We start from the raw sequence: 21504 nt of genomic DNA, 5'->3' as shown, positions 1-21504 counted from the left end.
GACCAGGTGAAATGAAGCCCATCAACAACTCAAATGATCTGGCCCAGAGTAAGATAGGATAAATGCTTACTATTTTATTCTCCTAATGTGATTATTTTTATACCTTTATGTTTAACATGTTTGGTGAAAAAATTCGAATAATTGCATGTAATTTTAGCACCCAGAGATAATCCCCATTTTAGTGGGGGATTTATGTATACAAGGTGATTATGCAAATAGGGTGACTCCGTAGCCTGCCTTTTACACTAAACCAGGGTTCGATTAAAAAAAACTAAACTTTTTCTGTAAAGAGCCAGACAGTATAAATTTTAGGCTTTGTGGGTCATATGGTCTGTGTCACCACTACTCAATTCTGCGATGCGAAAACAGCTACACTGTAACAACATTACAGTGTAAACAGCATAGAAGAGTGGATATGGCTGTGTTCCAAAAAATCTGTATTTATGGATACTGAAAGCTCAATTTCTTATAATTTTTCATGAACTATTCTTTTTATTTTTTCCAGCCATTTAAAAATGTAAAAACCATTCTTAGCTCACAGCACATAAAGAAATAAACAGGAGGCCAGATGTGAGTTTGAGGCTTGTCGTTTGAGACCCCGTGCGAAACAGTATAGCATGAAAATCACTGAAATGCTTCAAGAAACCCAGAAAGGTAGAAGGTAGCAGGTTGGGAGGGGTTAATTTTCCGTTTCTTTGAGAGAGGAGGTCCGAGGGGGTCTGTCTTGGTGCGGTAGCATGACAAACTCAATCTGCAAATGCGTCCGAGTGGGGGTCAATATCACAGAGCAGCCTGAGGAGCAGTCAGCCAGTCGCACGGTGCTCACCCTGGTTACCAGGCCTGGTTAGCACTGCCTCTTGCAACAGCTACAAGGTGTGATTCAGAAGCTGCCAGGTAAGGAGAAAAGAGCTTCAAATCCTTAGCAGCCCATGACCAGCCTAGATTTGCACTCAGATCTCCTGACCTGCTGGCCAAGCGTCTACTGCTCAGATCACACTGCCCCCGGATTGTTAGTTGTTGAGGGCTCGGTTGTCGTGCTGAGACCTGGGGAAACTCCTCTCTCTGCAGAAGGGCCCGGCCGGGAAGCAGGCTCTGATAGTGCTTCTGCCATCTGCTTTGTCGAGGACTGCACAGTTAAGTCTTCAGCTTGTTTTCCTCATCTTGCCCATCTGCAAAGTGGGAATGATGACACCCAAGCCCTTTGGAATCCTTCCCCATGGAATCAGGAGCTGTGAGTGGCTTCTTCAGCTGGTCACAAGGGTTCTCAGAAGCCCCCCACAGGGGTCAGAGTGCCATCGAGCTGTGAGTCTATGCCCTACTATTAGGGTCAGTAGCCAGAATGGATCAGCCAGATTTATGGGTTCCTTTGAAATGGGGAATGAGGGGTGAGGTGCCAGCTGTCTCCGAGGATTTTGTTTTTTATCTGACCGCATGCATTGTTATAGCAAAGTTAATTGCCTGTGTTTGCTTCCTGTGGAAATATTTCACAAGACACCCCGTCAGCATGGGACCCCACGTTTGCAGCTTGTGCTTTGCTGATCCATTTGGCTTTTTTGAAAATTTGGGCCAAGACCAAATCTTCCATAAAGGTCTGTGGGCTGTGACCATAGCTCTCAGCTGTTTGCTGTGTTGTTCCAATTTCATAGATTTAGCTTTGTAAGGGGAGTAAAAAAGAAAATGGGCCATGATTTTTTTTTTTAAAGGACTCAGCTCTTTACGCTAGGGATTGAATTCTGTTCTCAACCATGGGGCATCAGAGGACCCACACTGGCACTTACTTGCTGTGTAGTCCCTGGCAAGAATCTTGACCTTTCATGCCTTAGTCTTCTTATCTAGAGAATGGGGATGATGTCTTCTCTATAGCCCTCTAAAGATTTTTGTGAAACCAATGAGCAAATGGCCCTGAACATTTTTTTGAATACACAAGAAGTGCTGCGTATTTCTGTGTGAACTCACAAAAAGGCAGGGCTCTAGTACTCCCGAGGTCTTCTAATTCCAAGCTAGACCAAAAGAGTTCTCCCAAGATGTCTGCTCATCTAAGGAGCTCTGAGGGGAAATACGCAGAAAAAGTACGTAGGAGCCAAATGCTGGGTCCTCACGTGTCATCCTGAGGAATTCAAACTTTCTCCCCCTGAAGATAGTAGGAAAGAGTGGAAGGCTTTGGGCCAAGAGAGGGTATCAGAGGGTGGCGGGCAGGGTGAGCTGGAGCAAGAGAGGTCTGAATCTTGGAGCATGTAATCTGAAGCTCTGCTGGTGGTTTTTGGAGGAGAGAATGAACCCACAGGAATTGTTGAAAACCTAAGGCTTCCTCTTGGGGCGTTCACCTCTTTCCAGAGCCTCCGCAGGCTGCAGGAGGGAGACGGAAGTCAGCTGGCGGTCACAGTGGCTGCCTGGCTTCAATTTAAAGTCTTGGAGGTTCCCAGGATTGTGTCACTGGACCCGTTCAATCATTCGTCCATCTCCCCATCCATCCATTTCCCGAACAGTCATGCTCCCATTCCAGTTGGGAGACCTTGAGCTGTGAGCTGTGAAGTTCTATAGTGAGGGCCATGGCAAGGGAAGCAGGGGGCCTGGATGACTCTTTGCCCCATCAGGCAGAGCTTGTCTAAGAGCGCACCGTTCTTTACAAATGAAACAAAAGGGGCCTGAGAAAACACTTCACTGAGATTGGATTGGATTGGAAATCCGTCCATCAAATGGACTGACGGTTGAACTGCGCAAACCAACCCAGCCTTTGGCTCCAGTTCCTGCGGGACCCTGTGTTGGTTTCCCAGCTCTCTGAGCCCTGCTGTTTTCCTGCCCTGCAGGAGCTGTTGAAACGCCCCCACTGAGGCCTCTCTGGACCTTCCAGCACCTCTGGACTTGAAAGTCCTTTGATGAGAATTTGGTCTTCTTTACCTTTCCTAAGTCCCCACAGTACTAAAGTAAAGCTCTGCCTGCAGTTGAAGTTTTAAAAAAATTTCCTTGACTACTCAGTCCAGAATTGTAATACTCTCAGCTGCACCTGTCATTAGAAAAAAGACGGACAATTTGTCCCTTGGCTTTCCAATTTAAAAAATCTTGCAACAACCTTGGGGAACACATATAGTAGGTGATCAATAAATACCAGTTAAATTAAATTTCTACAATATGCCAATTCAGCAAAACTTGGAATACCCACTAAGCGTCAGGTGCTCTACGCTCTGGGAATATACAGATACATAGGCGGGCCCCTTCCCTTAAGTAGACCTGAATCCAAGTTCCTGAAACTCTACTCGGCCATCATTCATGCATGGCATGATCAAAGGGCCACCTCAAGGCCAAAATGAGGGTGGGTGATGAAAGAGATAAGAAATAGACCAGCCAGTCTACACCGACTTTAAACAGACAAGAAGCCTCCAGTCAAAAGTTTCTATTATTATTTCAACTAAGATGTTTAAAAGCAGCTTGATTAAGGAACGCAAGGCTTCTAACATATGCCTTGTTTAAAAGGCAAAGCTTTTAGTGGAGTATACATTTATGTGTGTCCCAGATTACTCAGAAGAAGTCTTCACAGCCTGGGGAAGGTTGGTCACCTTTGCTCTGGCGGTGGAAGTGGTGGCACTGTGTGCCCGTATCACAAGACGGCACCAAGTTTCCTGATATGAATCCTCGACTGGAGGGCCTTTCCTGGTAGACGTCCCATGCCAGACATAGTTTAATAAAGAACGCCATAGCCCGGCTTGCTCCAGGAGTTACTCATTTCATTCTGTGGGTGGCTTTATTTTAGGGAGACGAACAGCAGAGGGAGGGATGCATTCTCCAAAAGAACAGATCCGTTGTTTGTGATCGGGTTCTGTTTGTTACCACACAGACTAGCAGTTCCTAGAGAGAAGGCGCCAGAGAGCTGAATTCCAAAATTTCTTTGTTGATGCAGCTTGCCTGCACCAAACCCCATGACCTTGAAGAGGACAAGGAAAACACTATAGTCTGAGTTAATGCCCATGGCATTTGGGTAGGTAAAAGGCAATACACAAAGCTGTCTTCAAAGCTACTGTTATCTACAGAATAGGGATTGAACAGCATCAAATGACTGCACCTTTGGGCAGTTAAATTGAACATGTTGAGACGCTTCACAGGGTGAAGGCAAAGGAGAACATATTCTTACACTCTTATGATTTGAATGCTGCATTACATGGAAACAAGGGTCCCCGTGTTCTGCTTAGAAGGACAAAGAGATCCAAATGGGGTTTCTCATTTAAGATCCACGTGATCCTGGGAGGGTCATCCAAAGCTGCTCCATGAGGACAAGCTACCATCTTTCCCGCAAGTGGGTGTCCATACTGCCGGACATCTTTTCTGTTGCCTCGCCTACATCTAGTCGGCAGATAGTGATTTAGGACCCACATCAATCCTTACCACTGTGCAATCCCATCTTGTGTCCTCCTGCAGGACCCATGTTGAAACACATGCTAACTTTCCCCATGTCTAGGGTCTAAAGACCTTTGGTTTACGGTATTCAAGATTCTCTTGAAAGGGATCTCCTGAGTGACTTGCTTTGATACAGACCTGCTGCTTATGGCTTCCCAAGAGCCCAGTCAGCTCCCCGAGCTTTGCCAGGTCAGGACATTCCTTCTGGTATGGGAGGCAAGTTGTACACGGCCTGTGAGGTAAGGAACCCGACCCCGTTGCCCTGAGTGACCCAGCCATCACCATCACCGATGGCAAAAGTAGTAAATGGCTCCCAAAGGGCAGCTCGTCTACTAGCAGGATGACTCAGATCAGGACTTGAGAGGAGACCCTCACATTTCTACCAACCACACGTTGAGGACCTCTCTTGTCCCAGTCACGCAACACTGACTCCCCTCAAAGCTCCAACTCAAAGAGCGTGAGCTTTGGGGTCACACAGTTCTGGGTTCAAATCCTACCTCCGTACTTGGACCAGTCACAACCTTTTCGAGTTTCAGAATCCTCATCTATAAAGTGGGGTTGTTTAAACCTACACACTGATTCAGAGCAAACAAGGACAATGAAAATAATGTAGCTGGGCTCTGCTTCACCTTTCCTCCCACCCCAGGGATCTTGCAGTCTTGGGGCTCACCCCCGTGTCATCCCTAGCAAGGACAGTCGCAGCGTGAAGGCCAATGATTATTATTACTTTACATGTGTATGGTTTTTATAGTGCTTTCGCTTCTATTCCCTCACTTAATTGTGTGATAGGCAGGGCCAGAGAGAGGCCGGGTCAGGACCTGAATCCAAGCCTTTGGCTCCCAGCCCAGTCTTGCTTCTGCCTCCCTGCCCAGCAACACCACACTCTACCCCACAACCTCATCTTCTTCCAAGGGATTGCAATGCACCCAGCAGCCCCCAAAGTCTGGATGTTGTTCCAGGAAGTCTGGGTGTGGAGGGCAGAGATGAGGCCCATATCTCTGCAAAAAGAAAAATAGGACACTTAAAAATCACAAGAAGGGCTCTTGGCAGCTGTGCAATGCTCCAGCTGAGTGGTTTCCCACTCCAGGAGGATGTTCGAAAGCTGGGAAATTAGATCGTAGCTGTTTTAGGGACCCACAGCAAAGAGAAGGACATGAGGGTGCTCTTAAGTAATTCAGCTGCTCCGGCATGCTTGCGGCCCAAGGCCCCAGGCATTTGTCTGATAACCTTCCCCAGAGCTTGTGAGGGTCACTGTGTTTTGCCTAAAAATAAAAGAGATTTCCGAATGAGGATTATCATCGCAAAACAGTGATTTGAAGCAGGTGTGGTTTTGAGACAGCTCACACTCCTTGCTCCTTCCAGCGCCCACATGTGTCTCGCACCCTCCTGGTTCCAGTTGTTGTTGCTTCCACCTTAGCACCATCCCAGGCGAGCAGAGTTCCCCGTTCCAGGCCCAGCCCAGAAAGGGAGATGCGGGAGGAGTGTCTCGTCAGGGTGACATCCCTGTGCTGTAACTGTGGCCGCTATAGCGGTGTGATTCCTTCCCCACGCTGAGAATCGTGGCTACGATGTTCAGTAGGCGTTAGGGCCCGAGAGCCTCAGGTGCTCGGCCTACGGAGAGCCGTCCTCACCTTTCCCACGTGGCCCGTGCTAGGGCTGCTCGTTCATAGTCAACTCAGCTATCTTTTTTGGAGGGGGAGAAGGAATAAGAAGGAGGAGGGAGGGAGGGAGGAAAGAAAGAAATGAATAAGGAGAGAAGGGAAGAAAGGAGAGGAAAAGGACGGAGAGGATGGGAAGGGAAGAAAAGACAAGAAAAGAGAAGACCAAACTTCTTTTTCTCTAGCCCCTGAGGAATTCTGTCAGTGGGGGCTTTCTAGTTTTGCCAGTGGCTCTTTGATGATTCTGGATATACATTTCCCTTAGACTGGTTGTCTTCAGAGCAGGGGAAACAAACCAGAACCTCCCATAAATCAGTAGAGGTCACTGCCAAGAGCTTTGTACACTTGCTGTCCCTGGCAGTGATAAACTCGTTGCATTTGGGAACTGGCCAAAGACCCTGAGTCCCATCCTAATTCTCATTCCCAGAAAAACCTCAGCGCTCTGTTCACCCACCCCCTGTTTACTGTCTTTGTGCTTCTTAGACAAAGCTGGCAAGGAGGAAGGAACAGAGTTCCATAACTGGGTATATCAAAGGCCCCATTTCTTGGCTTGGGGGAGCAGAGGAGGGTGGGGGGCAGTCATGGATCTCTAGACAGTGGGAAAGGGAGGCCCCGAGGGGGCGGGGGGACATAGCCTATGCTGGCAGAGTGGGTCATCCCATATACACCCACCCCAGCCTCCTGTGCTTACACTTTGTCTTTGGAGCCCTAAGCTCAAATACACCCCCAAATCTACAAAAGTTACTGATGGGAGTGAGCCCACTGCAAGGAGTCATGCGAAATTCCCTAGCGGCTGGAAGCTAAGACTGCTTTGGGAGTTGTAGTCTCACTTTGTGCATCAATCTGGCCTCAGCATCTAAGCTTTGTGACAGCAGGGACTTCGCCTGTCTCGGTCAGGCTATCACCTCAATGCCGGACAGAGCCCTCGTACCTAGTAGATGCTCATTAAATATCTGCTGACTATTTCTGTGCCTAAATGTTAGACACCTGCTGTATCCTGCTCTTTTTAAACTGACAAGTTCATTCTTTTAATGGACCAGGCTTTTCTGTCCTACAGTGGGACCAGAGGAGTTAGCTAGATCGAGGGCAAAATTTGTCGCCAGGGCCAGAAGTGCTAGATGAGGAGAGATCTCCTTACTTCTCTTGGGGCAGCAGGGGGCTATTTTGTGAAATATTCCTGGGATTTAGAGTCCTCTGAGAAGCCAGGATAAGAAGCAGGGACCTGTTACCTTGGGAAGGGTTTGGAGAGGGTCCAGGCATGAGTGGCCGGTCTCTCCAGATGACTCAGGAGTCACCTAACTCTGTCAGCCAGACCCAAGCGATGCCTGAGACAAGAAGAAAGAGACAGTGAGTCATTCACATTTGTACCTATGATTTAAATGGTGAAACAATTTAAGGAGACAACGCATGAAAACAAAGACCAGTGCAGCGCCTCAGCCTGGGCTCCGAGGCCATTGGAGTTGACCCAGGATGCTCACATGTGGAATCCCTTCGAGCTATGAGCCCCACTGCCCTTCCACAGAGAGGGCAGGAGGTGATGTGAGCAGAAACCCCAAGGATGGCACCTGTAAAATCGCTGGGTGTGACTCACACAAGCACTTCCCTGAACCTGGAAACAATGTCACGAGCATTGAACCCTGTGCTGGATACTGTACATACATAAGAGATAAAGACATACTGTTCCTACGCTCAAGGAACTTACACTAAAAGCGGACGGGATTTTTGTCTGGAAATTGCAGGAAAACGCTCGGTGTTTTCACTAAGCTTATGAAACGCACCACATCTGAATTATCAAAGGCAGTTCAGACCCAAGCCACTGTTGAATTTTGCTTGGCTCCTTGCAGCGGGCCATCCCGTTAGCCAGCTTGCACCCTGCTTTTGTAAATACGGGGGCATCACGGGAAGAATGACGCTGGTGCCCAGACTGAAGATGAGTTGGAGAAGGATCCACACGAGGCCAAGAACTTGCTTGCTTTCTGTTCTCACTTTCTTTTGAGGTGGGACAGGAGAGGCTCCCGGCAAGCCCTCGCCATTGCCCCAGGTTCCTCTGTCCCAGCCTGGCCAGGCACCTCTAACATGTGCCCCTAGCTGAGGGGAGGCCGCCCTTCCTCTACCCTCCCCTGGAAGGCAAGTACCCGAGGAAGAGGTCCTTAATGACCAGTCCTGCCTCTCAACTGAGCTCTCTCTCCTCACTGACCAGCTCTTCATTCCCCCGAGCCCTGGCGCCCTTGTCCATCAGGGGACGCACAATGTGTGTGTATAAGAGAAGAGGCTTTCTCTACCAGGCCAGCCTCTGCCAGCAATCCCGCCCTCCCTAGGGAAAGCCCACCATTCCTCTTAGCAGGTCCTCTCTTGGGACAGCCAGGCTTTCTTGGACAGCTGAGCTGCATTCATTCCATCACGACTGATAAATACCATTTTTCAATTAACAAACGCCTCTTTTAAGGTGCCAGGCTTTCCCTGCCCCGGGTGAGGACAGATCTGTGAGGAAGGGCCTGTAGACTATAGGAATTAGCTGGAAGTCGAGGGTGAAATTCATCCCCAAGGCCAGAATGCAAATACTTCTAGATGCCCGGGCGAAGAGAGGGCACCACGCCACTGCATCTGCCCCTCCTGGATGTAAGCCTTAGGCCTGGCGTATTTGCTCACATGCCCCGTAAACGGTTGCCCAGGGCACCCTTCCAGGACAGGGTGGTGGCCCTACCATGCACAACTGACCTAATTGCACCATTGCCTATGGAGCTGCTTTTTTTTAAATTAAGCTTTTTAATTTGAGATACCTCTAAATTCACGTGCAGCTGTAAGACATAATACAGAAACTTACCAGTTACCCTGTTTCCCATAATGGCAACATGTGCAAAACCGTAGTATGATATCACAACCATGATGTTACTATTGCTACATCCACCGAGTATCGGATTTCCCAATTTTGCTTGTACTTCTGTGTGTGTATGTGTGTGTGTGTGTGTTTAGCTCTGCACAACTCCATCACCCCAAGAATCCTTCCTGTTGTCTTTTGTAACCACACCCTTCCCTACCCCTCCCATCCTTAGCCCCTGGCAACCACTCATCTGTTGTCTATTCTTATAATTTGTCATTTTAAGAATGTTATACAAATGGAATCATACAGTATGGAACCTTCTGGGGATTAGCTCTTTCACTCACCATGATTCCCTCGAGATTCATCCGAGTGGTTGGGTGTATCAGTAGTCTGTTCCTTCTCACTGCTGTGCCTGTGGTTTTTTGTTTGTTTGTTTTTTTGTTTTTTAGATTTTATTTATTTATTTATTTGACAGAAAGAGAGAGAGAGACAGCCAGCGAGAGAGGGAACACAGGCAGGGGGAGTGGGAGAGGAAGAAGCAGGCTCCCAGCGGAGGAGCCTGATGTGGGGCTCGATCCCAGGACTCCGGGATCACGCCCTGAGCCGAAGGCAGACGCTTAACGACTGCGCCACCCCGGCGCCCCTGAGCCTGTGGTTTTAATCATTGAGCAATATTGCCTCTCAACGTGGCACCAAGGCCCAATTACAAAGCCTTTGGGATATGATCCTCCAGGAGATTTTATTCTAAGGAGAAAATATATTTTGTTTGGTGTTCCTGAGTGGGAAAAAAACCAAAACAAACATATCACAAGTGTTTCTAGATACATGCAAGCATACCCCAGTTTGTTTCTTTCTTAAAACAGTGGCCAGGTGGGTTGTGAGTCCCCTTCCTTAGCAGTGGCTGACAGTTCTCTCTTGTGTCTTCCCGCCCCCTCCTTCCCAGGAACACATCTACAAGTTGATGAAGAGTGACAGCTATGCCCGCTTCCTCCGGTCAAACGCTTACCAGGACTTGCTGCTGGCCAAGAAGAAGGTATCTTTGGGAAGGGCAGGCCTGCCTTTCTTAGCACTGTTGACCCTTGCCTGCTGCTTGCTGCTGGAGTCAAATGAGAATATCATCCCTTGGGTTTTATTTATTTTCTCTTTTCTTCCTTCCCTTCTCTATCTGCTTCCACTCCACGGGAAGACAAGTAGAATCGTCACCACCCCAGCGCACCCCCAAGGTCCAGGGTGTAGCATCCTGTCTCCATGTCCCCATAACCTTGATCTGCGCGTTCTGCCCACAGCAGGGAGTGTGACCAAATACTAAGGCCACAGTGGCTCAGCACAAGGGTTCAGGACTGGTGGTGAAGCCCGCGAATCCCTTAGGAAACCAGAAAGAGCTCCCCCACTGCGAAGTCCAGCCCCCTTACACAGACTTTAGATAAAGTCTGACCGGCTCAGTGAAGAGGATGAGGCAAGGATCAGGGCAGCCCCCTCACTGGGTAGAAAACCTTACAGGTTTCAAGCCCTCCCCCCAAACCCCAATCTGGACCCAGAAGTCACTTCTGGGATTGTCCCCTCCCTAATGCCCCACAGTGTTTGCCTTTTCTTTCAGCCCTGAAGAAACTGCACACCCTAGCTTCGTATTCCTCCTCCCCTTGGAATCAAGTCATGGTTCCCTGCAGCCCTTGGTTTCTGGGTTGGGGGGCCCAGGGATTCTCATCATGTAGATGACAAGGGGCGACTAAAGCAGGAAGAACTCAGCTGGATTTCTGGGAGGAGGGAAGGAAGAGCCGGGAGGCGCCTGGGGTCTGGGAAAGGGGAGGCAGGAGAGATGGCTCGGGATTCCTGTATGCCTGCAAACCCTCTGTGCTTTGCAGCTCTGCTCCGAGGCCCACGCGTGGTTGAGTGTGGCTCTCCTTGCACCCAAATCCACAACTTCCATGCCACGCCACTTAGGAATATGGGCATCCCCTCTGCTCCCGTTGCAGCCTGCCAACCCCAGTCCCTAAGCTTGCGGTTGTCCCCCCACACGCCCTGTCAGGCTGCCTCTCCCGGCCACACGACCCTCCTCTCTGTGTACTGTCTGTCTCTTTTGTGTGCCAGGATCCTGTCTGCGTATCTCGTTGGTACCGTTCAACTCCAGAGTCTAGAAGAGTGTTTGTATCCCATTCTCCTGCCCTTAAGTAGCCCTGAGAATATCCCTGATAGTCTGAGGAAGGACAAGGGACTTCTGGAATGCCCGGACTGTCAGAAACCCAGCTTTCCTGGTTGCCTTCACCCCTTCTGTCAAGTGTCACTACTTGATGGAAAATGTGAAGCCTGGCCCCTTGCCAGGTCCCTGGCAGGAGGGTGCAGGTAGAGGAGCGCTGAGGGAGGGGACCAGCAGATGCCCATTTCTGCAAGAAAAGTTATGGACACTTCTGGTATCTCCAGCCCAGTTCTCATGGGAGAAGGTCAAAATGAATGTTCCTATTTCTCGTGGCTCAAGACCCCGAACTGACCACAGTTGGGAGAAATTCTAAGGTCCTAGCTGTCTGGCTCACCTGGGTCATGTACATGCCCAGGAGAAGCCAGAGGCCACTCAGTCCTCTGCGGGTCTGAACACAAAGGGGAAACCCACTCCAGCTCAGGGAGCAGAGCTGATAGCCTGACCCCGCAGGTCCTCCCATAAAAGGAGAACTTCTCAAAGGAGATCCATCACGTGAGAACGGGACCCACGGCTTGCCTGTGAAATGTTACACATGAAACGGATTAGAATGACCCTCCCAGGCCCCAAAGGAAGGGATGTTCTTTGGCAGAAAAGCTCTTGCAGATGCCAACACCCTTGCAACATCCAGGGGTTGTTTCCAAAAACAGTGACGAAACCTACTTTTTCTTCCATTTCTCCCTGAGAGTCTCCAGGTGTGGATTGGAGTTGTAACTCGGCATTTTCAGGTAGGCCTAGACGTACCCTGATGTCAGAGATGGGCCTTACCATGTGACATAAATGCCCAGGTCATAAAGGTATGTGAGAGTCCCGCTCTCCAGCTACGAGAGGGGCCCTGGATCCGACCTCACTTTTCTGCTTTTCCATCTCGAGATGGAGTCTGCAGCCACAGCCTCCTGAGCCCTCATCCCTAGTTCGTCTTCTATCCTAATATTGTCAAAGATAAGGTTAGCCGCTCTGGCAAACCAGGCTCTCGAGGGGCAGGTGAGCTGGGTTTCGAGCGCTCCTCCAGGACATGCAAGGCAGGAACCTGAATGAGTCAGGCCGATGGCGACCCTCTGTGAGCAGCAACCCAGTAGCCAGAGGACAGAAATGACAGGCACACCATGCTAGCTGCAGGGCCCAGGACCAGCGTGACCCCGGCCGAGTGCGTGCTGCCCGGGCCGTGCACGGGATTAAAGCTGAGTCCCGCCGTCCCCAGAGCCGAGACTTGGCGCAGTACCATTCGTCTCCTGGTGTGAGGAGAAAGACCAGACTGGCTCTGCCGTGGTGTGTCGTGTGTGTGTGTGCGTGTGCGTGTGCGTGTGTTTTCCTTCTGCGACGTCCTGTCTCCTGGCAGCCAGCGGAGGCGACAGGGGCGTGACAGCCACTAAAGAAGCCCTCTGACCTTGACCGCACAGACAGAGGGCTGCCCTTTGCCTGCCCCTCTGCTTTCAGCACCTGCAGACCCACAGGCACCTGGCTGCTTCTTCAGCTCTCCGGTTTCCAGTTTTGCTGTGTGTGTGTGTGTGTGTGTGTGTGTGTGTGTGTGTCCATGTGAATGACTGTACTCTCCAAATTTCCCAGGCTCAGGCTCAGCACCCTGGAACAGGGCTCTAAGATCAACTAGCCAGTATTGGGGATGTAATTCTCTCCCAAACCTCTTGGCAAAGCAGGAAACTTAGGGAGAGGGTCAGGTGCCACACCACATCCTCCTCTCCTCCCGCGGTAGTGTGTGGTAGTGAGCGACTAGGCCTGGGGAGAGGATTCAAGGGCTTTGCCTCTTCTTGCCCCCCTGGCAGGAGCTCCTTAGCTAAGAGTTCTCCATAGAGGCCCCTGACGCTCCTGTAGCCTGGCCTGCATAAACCTCGGAAGGGGACATCTGCCTACATACCGAGAGAGCACTTTCTGTCCGAAACATTCCCAAGACACTTTGTCAACAGAGACGATGTGGGTAGACCCTCCCTGGTCTAAGGACACAGAATGAAAGTCAACAGGGGGGGCCACTAGGGGAGCCACTAGGGGACCACTAGGAAGTCCCTGAAGTTAGCAAACTTCTGGCTACTTCTGGGTGGGGAAAAATCTCAGAGCCCTAAGCCAGACTCCCGGAGGTGTTGACGACCTCACCTTGCCCACGGCCACTTCCTGATGTCCCATCAGGATCCCCTGCCTACACCCAGCCATCAGAGGTAGTCTGTTCTGGGTCCCCACTTGGGGCCCCCAGGTGTCTGCCTGCAGCCTCAGGGACACAAACCGGGGGCGCCAGCCCGCGAGCACAGCCAGTGGGACGCAGGGAGCAGGCGGCTCCCAACGGCGGTGGGTGGCCTGTGGCCCGTGCAAAGGCACCGAGGCTCCGACTCCGAGCCCTGCAGCACCACCGACGGCCCCCTTAGAAGCAAACACCCCTCTCTCCTAGCTGTGCCATCGAGGCAGCCCTGTTTCTGGCGGGCTTCTGTTTGCTGTCTCTCCCGCTGAGCCACCTGCAGTGCTGGCTGCTTCTCTTCTCCCATTTTTTCGCCCTGTTTTGCTGTTGTTTCTGTTCATTAGCTGCCACTGCTGCTGTTTGGAAACCACATGTAAGCTGAAGAGTTTTTTTTTCTGTATTTTTCTCCCTACCTTTTTTTTTTTTCCCCTAAAGCCAGAAAGTGAGCAAGGTCGTAGAACTTCCTTAGAAAAGTTCACTCGCAGTGTGGTAAGTTCAGCTGGTTTTCTTCCCTCAACGTTTCTTCTGGTTTTTCTTTGTTTCTTCAATTTTTTGTTGTCGGTTGTCGTTTCCTTCGGCGGGGGGAGGGAGTCCAGGGCTTTCCGCACTCGATACACCCTTTTTCTTTTGCGAGCGTCTGCAGCTTCTCTTCTAGGGATGGGTTTGCAAACCCCAAGCAGCTCCCCTGTGCACACACAGCCGCCCAGCCTCGGGCCTGGCGTTCGATCTTCCGTTCGGGGCTTTGAGGAGGAAGGACCCTGCTGCCCTTGGGGCTGCACGGCGTGTGTGTCTTCTGCAGCAGCCCAGGGAGAAGGCCATCGAACTGCACCATGACATAAATTGGCTCAGAACCAAGTCATCTAAAAAAATTAAAAATAAAAAACAAATTCCAAATTCCCGTCTGTGAGCTCTAGCAGCCCCGCAGGTGCAGGCCGCGAGCTGACGCTGCTCCGGAGCGGCTCGGGCGGGTGCAGAAGGTGGCCGTGCTGCATGGGTCCTGGCGATGCGGTCTAGCTGGCGTGCGTGTTAGTGGCCTCTGCATGAGTCCCGACGTCCCTTACAGTCCCTGTCAGCCCCGTCCGCAGGGCGGGACAGGGAGTGGAGGGCAGTAGCCGTGGGGTGGAGGAAGGAACAAGTCCCTGCGCTGCCCCTGTGCTCCCAGGGGCAAGGCCTTATCAAGCTCCCCAGGCCTTGACTGTGATCGAGGGAGTAAAGGTGGGCAACAGGTTCGCTCTTGTTGTAGGGAAGTGGCCTGCTTCTCATGCACGTCCAGCTTCAAGGGGGTAGAGAGCAACACGGTGGCAGATAGGAGACCCTGTGGTAAGAGGCGGGAGCGCTGAATGAGTAGGGCTTCCCCGTGGTGCATGGCGGAGGCTCTGTCCTGTGGTCTGTAGAACAGCACAGACCCATGTCTCCTCTCCATGCCATTCTCTCCCAGATTGGAGCATAGGGCTTAGTGTACAGGAAGGACTCAGTCTCACTTATTCACTCACTCATCAAAAACCAATTGCTGAGTTCATGGGGCCCAACCTGCACTGTTAATACAAACCAGAGGGAACCAAAATGGCAGCCAGGGAACAGGACTCCCATGCGTGTAACTGGCCGCATTTCCCTTCCCAAAGGACAGCAACCCACTAATGCTGACTTGCCTTTTTCTTCCCCCTCTGTTGAAGAGGACAGTCCTTATAAACCTGACTACTGTGTGATCCATATCTTTATTTCATCTTTTTAACTTAAATTCTAAGAATTCTGGATTGAAAGCAACTGGTCATAGCTAGATTCATTTTAAAGGAATTTAAACATGACTTTGAATTTGCTAGATGTAAACATCACAATAGCTGTAGTAGGGGGCGATTAAAATATGAGTGCTCGTCCCTTCTCTTCTTTGGTCCTCTCTCTCTATGGCCTTTCCTCATGAGAAATCAGAACTTGCAGAATGGAAGGCCTTCTGGTCCCTGGTGTGTGTTCGTGGCTGGTTTGCCATGGCTATGTGGCTTCACACACCAAGAAGATGTCACAGGCCGTCAGAGGCAAGGCCTGCGGGCGTTTCTCCACCCCTGAGGCCCTATAGAGAGGAGTGGGAACCCATCCTTCCCTATTGCTTTTGAGGTGCTCCTGTGGGTAGAGGACGTGTAAGGATTTTGTTGACAAACCCAGAGTGTACTGTGAGGCAAAGTGGACCACTGAGTGCAAACTGCAGGGGAGGAGAACTCCTGCAGCCCTGTGGAGGCCCTTCATGTTGACCGCGTAGGCAGAGGGAGTGAGAGAGGAAGGCTGGTACCCAGACACGATGTTCAAACATCTCCAGGCTCCCGATACCCACAAGAAGTGGGTATCGGGAAAGGCATGAATGGTCTCAGTGAAGCTCTGTGAAGCGTTTTTAATGATGTCTCTTCATCCCAGAAGTAGTGTTGGGTCAGTGGTTCGGCAGTCTGTTAACAAAGCATTTGGAACAAGAAAATAGCAGACACTTCTAAGCGTCTCAAGTGTGCCTGTGGGACAAATTACAGAGATATTTTCAGGGCTAGCTGAAGGAGAAAAACCTTCCAAGCTCCTGAGATTTTTAGCATCTATGTGATAAAAGGTCCAAACTTCAAAAAAAGTTTATAAAGTCCCTACTGTTCTTTTGTGAAGACTCTAATAGGTGCTGCATTCCAATCTTTGGGTTGCAGTGGTGGAAACAGGTTTTCATTGATGCGGCCATGCTCCCTCTGCTCTGGGGGCAACACCACATACCCACAAGATGTGACCATGTCTGAGGAACCGTTCTATGACTATAGAATAGTGGCAACTCTCAGGGTCCTTGAGGCTGGAACCCAAGAACTTGGTCTAAAACAGCCCAGTGTTCTAATCAAATGAAATTAACCAACCAACCAATATGCTTTGCAATCTGGTAGCCATTTTCTGGATATGCTATCCATAAAGTGCTAGATCTCTCTAAAGGCATAGCTATATGAATATGTCATCTGCTACCTCCTGCAAACTATAAAACTCAACAAAAGACTAGTTGAATAGCATTCCCACGTTGCTGGGAAAGATGTATAAAAAAACCATCCATGTCATGGGACTAACAATGGAAAAATTAAGGAGTGAAGCTATGCAGTTCATGGACCAAGGCTGTAGGCGAGCTGCCATTTAGGACTAATTGGTGGCAAGAGGCCTGGATCCAGGTGGTTGGATAGCTCAGTTGGCTATTCTCCCATGCCAATGTCTTTTCTTTTCTTAGTAAAAGAGAACCTTTGGCGAAAGCAAATTGTTCTTTCCAAGTCTTAAGATGTATTATGACATAGAGGGATTATCTGTTAAAGGCCAGAGATGGCCCCTTTTACAGGAGATGCGAAGGAGTAGTTTAATATGGTTCACTGAAGGTGCTGGGGCCATGCTGGTGTGGGTGCAGAAGGAGCCTTGCAATCCCCAGGAAGGGCATAGCTGTGTGAGCTTCTCCTTCCAATGGAAACTGCATTCGGAGTCACCCAGAACTTGAGTATACAACGCAATTGTCAGGGGATGTGCTATGCCAAATGTGGTGTCATTGGGGGTGCTGGACCCCGGGGCCTGCAAAAAGCCCTGCTGAATTGACAGGAAGGCTCAGGTCTAAGACCAAAGGTCACTGAAACTCTACGGCATGGGGCAACTAGTCCGTGTTGTACCTTCATTCAAAACAGAAGACAAGACTCCTCTGCTGGGCCCAAGCCCCACAGATGGCCAGCTGGCCAAGCATGGTGCAGGCTAGATATCAGCCCCTACTTGACCTTCAGCTGCCCTTGGGCAGTGAATGACCTGCACCACTGCATGTGGCGGGGGCCTGGTCCGAGGGGGCCTAGTCCAAGAACCCTAACCTACAGCAGCCTCACAGGGGGAAAGGGGGGACACAGGGTTTCAGGTTACATGAACCCAGCCTATCTCCCCCTTTTCCTGTGCGCTGGGATGCTTCCTTCACCACGGCTGTAAAACCTGAAAGCCACCTTTGCATCCTCCCCCTCCTCCTCCGATTCCTCGGTGGGGGTCCTGGTGTGACGGCCTGGTGGAGCAGGGAACTTCTCGAACTCAAGACCCCTCCCTACCATTCAGCGCCCAGCAGCCTGCCGTTCTCTGCCACCCTCCTGGCTCTGCTGTGGACAGTGATGAGGCGGGTGCGAGGGTGGCCAGAGGGGAAAGGCTTGCTGCCCCCTTGCTCTCTCTTAGGCACACTCATTCCCTCGGGGCCTCCCAAGAGCAGGGAGGGCCCCGCCGTGGGCTGACTCTGACACAGAGGACCCGGGAAGCAGAGGAGGAGGGCGAGAGGAAGCAAAGGTCCTTCGCCCAAGGCTCAGCAGTGGCCATTTGGTCGTCCCTTTCTGGCTGGTGGCCGAAGCTACCTGGGGAGGAGAAACTAGAGAACGTACTCCTGCTTGTGTACAGTTCTGTGGAGGGGGCCGCAGGGGGCGATGCACTCGAGGGGGGCAGCAGCTGGCAGCAGCCTCCCGTGGCCCCCTTGAGAGCGTCATCAGCCTCAGGCTGCAGAGGTGGCAAATGGGGTTGCTGGTGCTAGGCGCCCCAGAGGAGAGTGGAGAGGAGGACCAGTATTCACCCACCTAAGAGAACTCGGCCGCGGAGCTTCGTCAAGGGGCTCCTTGGAATTGACACCACAGGGCCGGAAGCTGAGGGTGCCTGGCATGCTCCCAGGGGCATCTCCACAACAGGCGTTTCCATCCTGCCTGCCAAGGAATGCAGCGGGAAAGTCAGGCAGACCAGGAAGCTCTGGGAGCCAGCTGTCACCCACCCTCCCGCAGCCGGCCCTCCCTCCCTCTCCCTTTCCTCCCTCCCTGGCCAAAAGAAAAGCTAATGAGGGAGGAAAAGTCAGCAGCTCACCTCCCCTCCTTTCCAGGCAGCTCTGCAGGAAGAAAGCCCAGCTCCAGGCCCAGACAGCACAGGAAGTGGAAGGCTGGGGCTCCAGGCAAGGGAGGCAGGAGGGGGCTCCATCCCCCCACCCCACCCCCCATCCCCAGTAGCAGCTCCTTCCCCCAGGAGGCTGTTTCCCCTCCCCCTCCACGTGTCATGGCCAACAACCACCCACTCTGGTGGAATGAGTTCTCAAATGCTTAGACTTAGCAGAGCCCCCAAAAGGCTTTGACCTCAGTTCAAAAAAAAAAAAAAAAAAGTCCTTTTGGGTCTCCAGCAGAGGACTCATGGCTAAAATCTATATAGGGTTGGTTTTGATTGCAAACCGTCCTTGGGCCCCTCTGGAACCACTGGATCAGACTGTCGTTCTTGGCTCTCCCATGTCAGAGCCCTGAGGCCCAGCAATAGTGAATCCGTGGCCTGCCTGGAGATGGAGGTGAACTTCCGTGGTAGTATTTGGGAAGGAAAGCATAGAATCCTGCCTCTCTTGAGCAGTGAGGACTTCCAGGACCCTGTGGACCTTGTCAGCAGCCCCATGGGGAGTGGCTTCTGCTTCCAGCCGCAGCTTGCTAGCTGTGCAACTTCAGGCAAATCGATAGCCCTCTCTGAGCCCTGGTTTCCTCCTCAGTACAATGGCTTGGACTAAATAATCTCTACAGACTTTTCCAGCTGGGAGTGTCCATAGGGCTGTGCTTCTTTCTAGGCTAAGATTCCTGAATTGTGCTAATCATCTCTCAGAATGAGCAAAGAGCTAGCTGCCTTCCTGATTGGAAAGTGGCTGCCAGCCTTGCAGATGGGGACAGAAAGCAGAGATAGCGCTGAGTTGGAACTGTATTTAAAAGCCCTGGGCAAGGCTGTGAGGATAAAGCACCAGCAGAACTAAGAGCGCCATGGGCTCCCTAAGCCGTAGGCCTGCTCGGATCCCCAGGACTGACTCACACTCTGTGACCGCTGGAAGGCAGGGAGGGAGGGGTCACCAAAGCGGGGTAAGCAACACACGCCGGTCACCCCTGCCAGTTCTGCAGCCCTTGCCCTTCCGGCTGGATGCCCAGCTGGGTGTGTGGTGGGAGGTGAGGAGTGAGGTCCGCTGGGCAGAAGGGTAGGCTCCAGAGTGGGCGCCGTGGCATCACCCGTGCCTTGTGGGGCTCGGGAAAGAATGCAAGGTGAGCATCTGGGGACCTCAGTCTCTCTCTGCTGCTCACTTGCTCCCACACTTTCTGGTTCCCCGGAGAACTCTGGGCCAGCTTGCCGCGGTCCTCTCTCAGAGATGGGCAAGAGGAAGTTACCAGAGTCTGTGCTATCCTGGTTACAGTCAGTGGTCAGTGAAGCCTCCTCTGTCCCTCTCTCTCCATCGTGGCTCCAAGTAAAGCTTCACCAAGCATACGTAATAGTACAGTGGGCAGCTGGCAAATGCCAATGTAAAAGTCTATTTTTTATCCACTATCTACAACATGTAAGACAACCAAATCGGCCTGGCTGCCGGGATGCAGACAAGGAAAAGTGATCAAGTGATTCCTGATGGCAGGGGACCGGCTTGAGTCTTCCGAAACCCCGAAACCCGGGGAGGAGTGAGATTTTTGTGTATGACAAAGGGTCAGACGTTGCCAGTTTGCAGAAACTCAGCCCTGCATCCTGCCACTCCTTTCAGAAGGAGGAACCCCCAGCTGTTGCAGCTGATGACTCAACCTGTCAACCCACAGCAGCCAAAACCCCCTCCCCACGGAGTGCCCCCCCAGCGGAGAGAAAACCCCGCGGTGACTCCGCCCCGCCACACAGGGAGCACGTGGGGCGCACGGAGCCAGGCTCCCCGAAGCAGCTCCGCTTCCTCTCGCCAGCCCTCCCCCCCCTCACGCAGGCCCTCTTTCGCCTTGCCCAGACCCCAGTGTGACGAGCAGTCAAGTGAAAATCGAACTCCTCTGAGGCAGAAAGGCACAGCTGTGTGTTTACAGCCACTGATTCCGATCCAAATCGCATTCCCTGCCAGTCTCCCGCAAGGCAGGCTGGGGGCAAACTGTGTCTGTATGGGCAAGGCAGGAGTCTATTTCAGGAAGTGACCTGCAGCCCTTTGCCATAACAGAGCCTTCCTGTCACCCCCCACTCAGGAAAGACGTCCTTCTAGAAGGAGCTCTCACTTGAACAGTGGCTGATGGGGTTGTGGGATTTCAGCCTGTTCCTTGTCACTTATACAGTCAGACTTCTGGCACCTGTCCCCAGGCAGCCGCATGGGAACAGCCGTGGGCTCCCATCTGTCCAGTGAGAAGGCAGAGGGTGAAGGTGACCGCAGGGCCCTCAGTGGGATGCAGAGAGGGGAGTGCAGACCGCTCAGCAGGACAGAACATCCACTTCTGCAAAGGATGGAACCCAGCTCTGTCCTGCCAGGGGGGCCCAGGGGCCAAAGAGAGAAGCCCCCAGATGTTAGTCAGGCTTTGGAATAGCGGAACCTAGGAAGGGGACAAAGCTGCCAATGTCAAGGTCAAGGAGAAGAGACCCAAGTCAACCTGTGTCCAAACTGGAAAGTTAGAAGTCAGAGAGCTCAAGGTCTAAGGACCTTGAAGGCTAAGAAGTAAAACCAGCATGGAGTTCCCCCTAAATGAGCTCCCGGTGAAAATGACTCGGGGGTCTCCCCTTTTGTACAGCAGAAAGTGAGTGTCTTTGGTTCAAGTTTGGGAATCTCAGCATTCTGGAAGGAGGGCAGGATGTCGAATCTTACACAGGACCGATCTGTGAACGGTTGCCGTGTAGCAGAATGCTAACTGGAACACTGTTGGGTGGGGGTGGGGTGCTGAGAAGGGCTCAGAGCGGGGGGAGTGTCAGTTGGGCGATGTTACCTGAAGGCCCACAAGAGAAGGACCCTTCGGTGGGTCCCCAACAGATAGAAGGCGAGGCAGGGTTGGGAGCGTGGACTCTCCCCAGGAGTGGCAGGGCCTTGCTGCCAGTGATCCTTCCGCTCTCCCTAATCATGGCCGAATCCTTTTGACCTGAGCACCGCGGCCCCCACGGGAATGGTTCCTACTGGCATTATATTTGGCAGGAACTTTCCACAACCCCCTTGTCAGCCTGGCTGATGGTAGAAGGATGAGTGTCGGCACTACATCCCCCTGCTCCAGAGAATATTTATTCGTGAGCTGCTGTTAGTGCAGGAAGGTTGAAACCAATAGCCATTCCTCCCCCGCCCCCCACTCTCCCTGTGTTTGCCCAGAACTGGGGAAAGCACGTGTATTCATGGCATCTCAAGGGCTGGTAAGAGGGCGAGTTCATAGATCCGTGTCAACCAGAGAGGCAGTTTCGGGTGGTAGGCCACGTGGCCCTGCCCTGTCAACATCCTTTATGAGGACTCAGCTGAAGAGAAAACACATCCGTCATAGTCACAGATCCGCACCTG

The 21504-nt window shown here is 51.7% G+C and overlaps 1 protein-coding gene and 1 long non-coding RNA gene across 2 annotated transcripts in view; one reads left to right on the top strand and one right to left on the bottom strand.

Moving 5' to 3' along the window:
- The window catches only part of RGS6 (regulator of G protein signaling 6), a 548980-nt gene that overhangs the window by 513537 nt on the left and 13939 nt on the right, over nt 1-21504 (top strand). Inside the window, exons 17-18 of the mRNA XM_040641698.1 lie at nt 9812-9901; nt 13677-13730. Of these exons, the coding sequence (XP_040497632.1) occupies nt 9812-9901; nt 13677-13730 (144 nt within the window). The remainder of the gene's footprint in view (nt 1-9811; nt 9902-13676; nt 13731-21504) is intronic.
- The window catches only part of LOC103671483, a 54350-nt gene continuing 48339 nt past the window's right edge, over nt 15494-21504 (bottom strand). Inside the window, exons 5-6 of the long non-coding RNA XR_570905.2 lie at nt 17816-17938; nt 15494-15733 (exon numbers count right to left, since the gene is read on the bottom strand). This is a non-coding gene — a long non-coding RNA (uncharacterized LOC103671483). The remainder of the gene's footprint in view (nt 15734-17815; nt 17939-21504) is intronic.

The sequence above is a fragment of the Ursus maritimus genome, unplaced genomic scaffold, assembly GCF_017311325.1.
Source record: "Ursus maritimus isolate PB19 unplaced genomic scaffold, ASM1731132v1 scaffold_25, whole genome shotgun sequence".
Lineage (NCBI taxonomy): Eukaryota > Metazoa > Chordata > Mammalia > Carnivora > Ursidae > Ursus > Ursus maritimus.
Note: the sequence above shows the minus strand (reverse complement) of the source record. Positions and strands in the feature narration are given on the sequence as shown.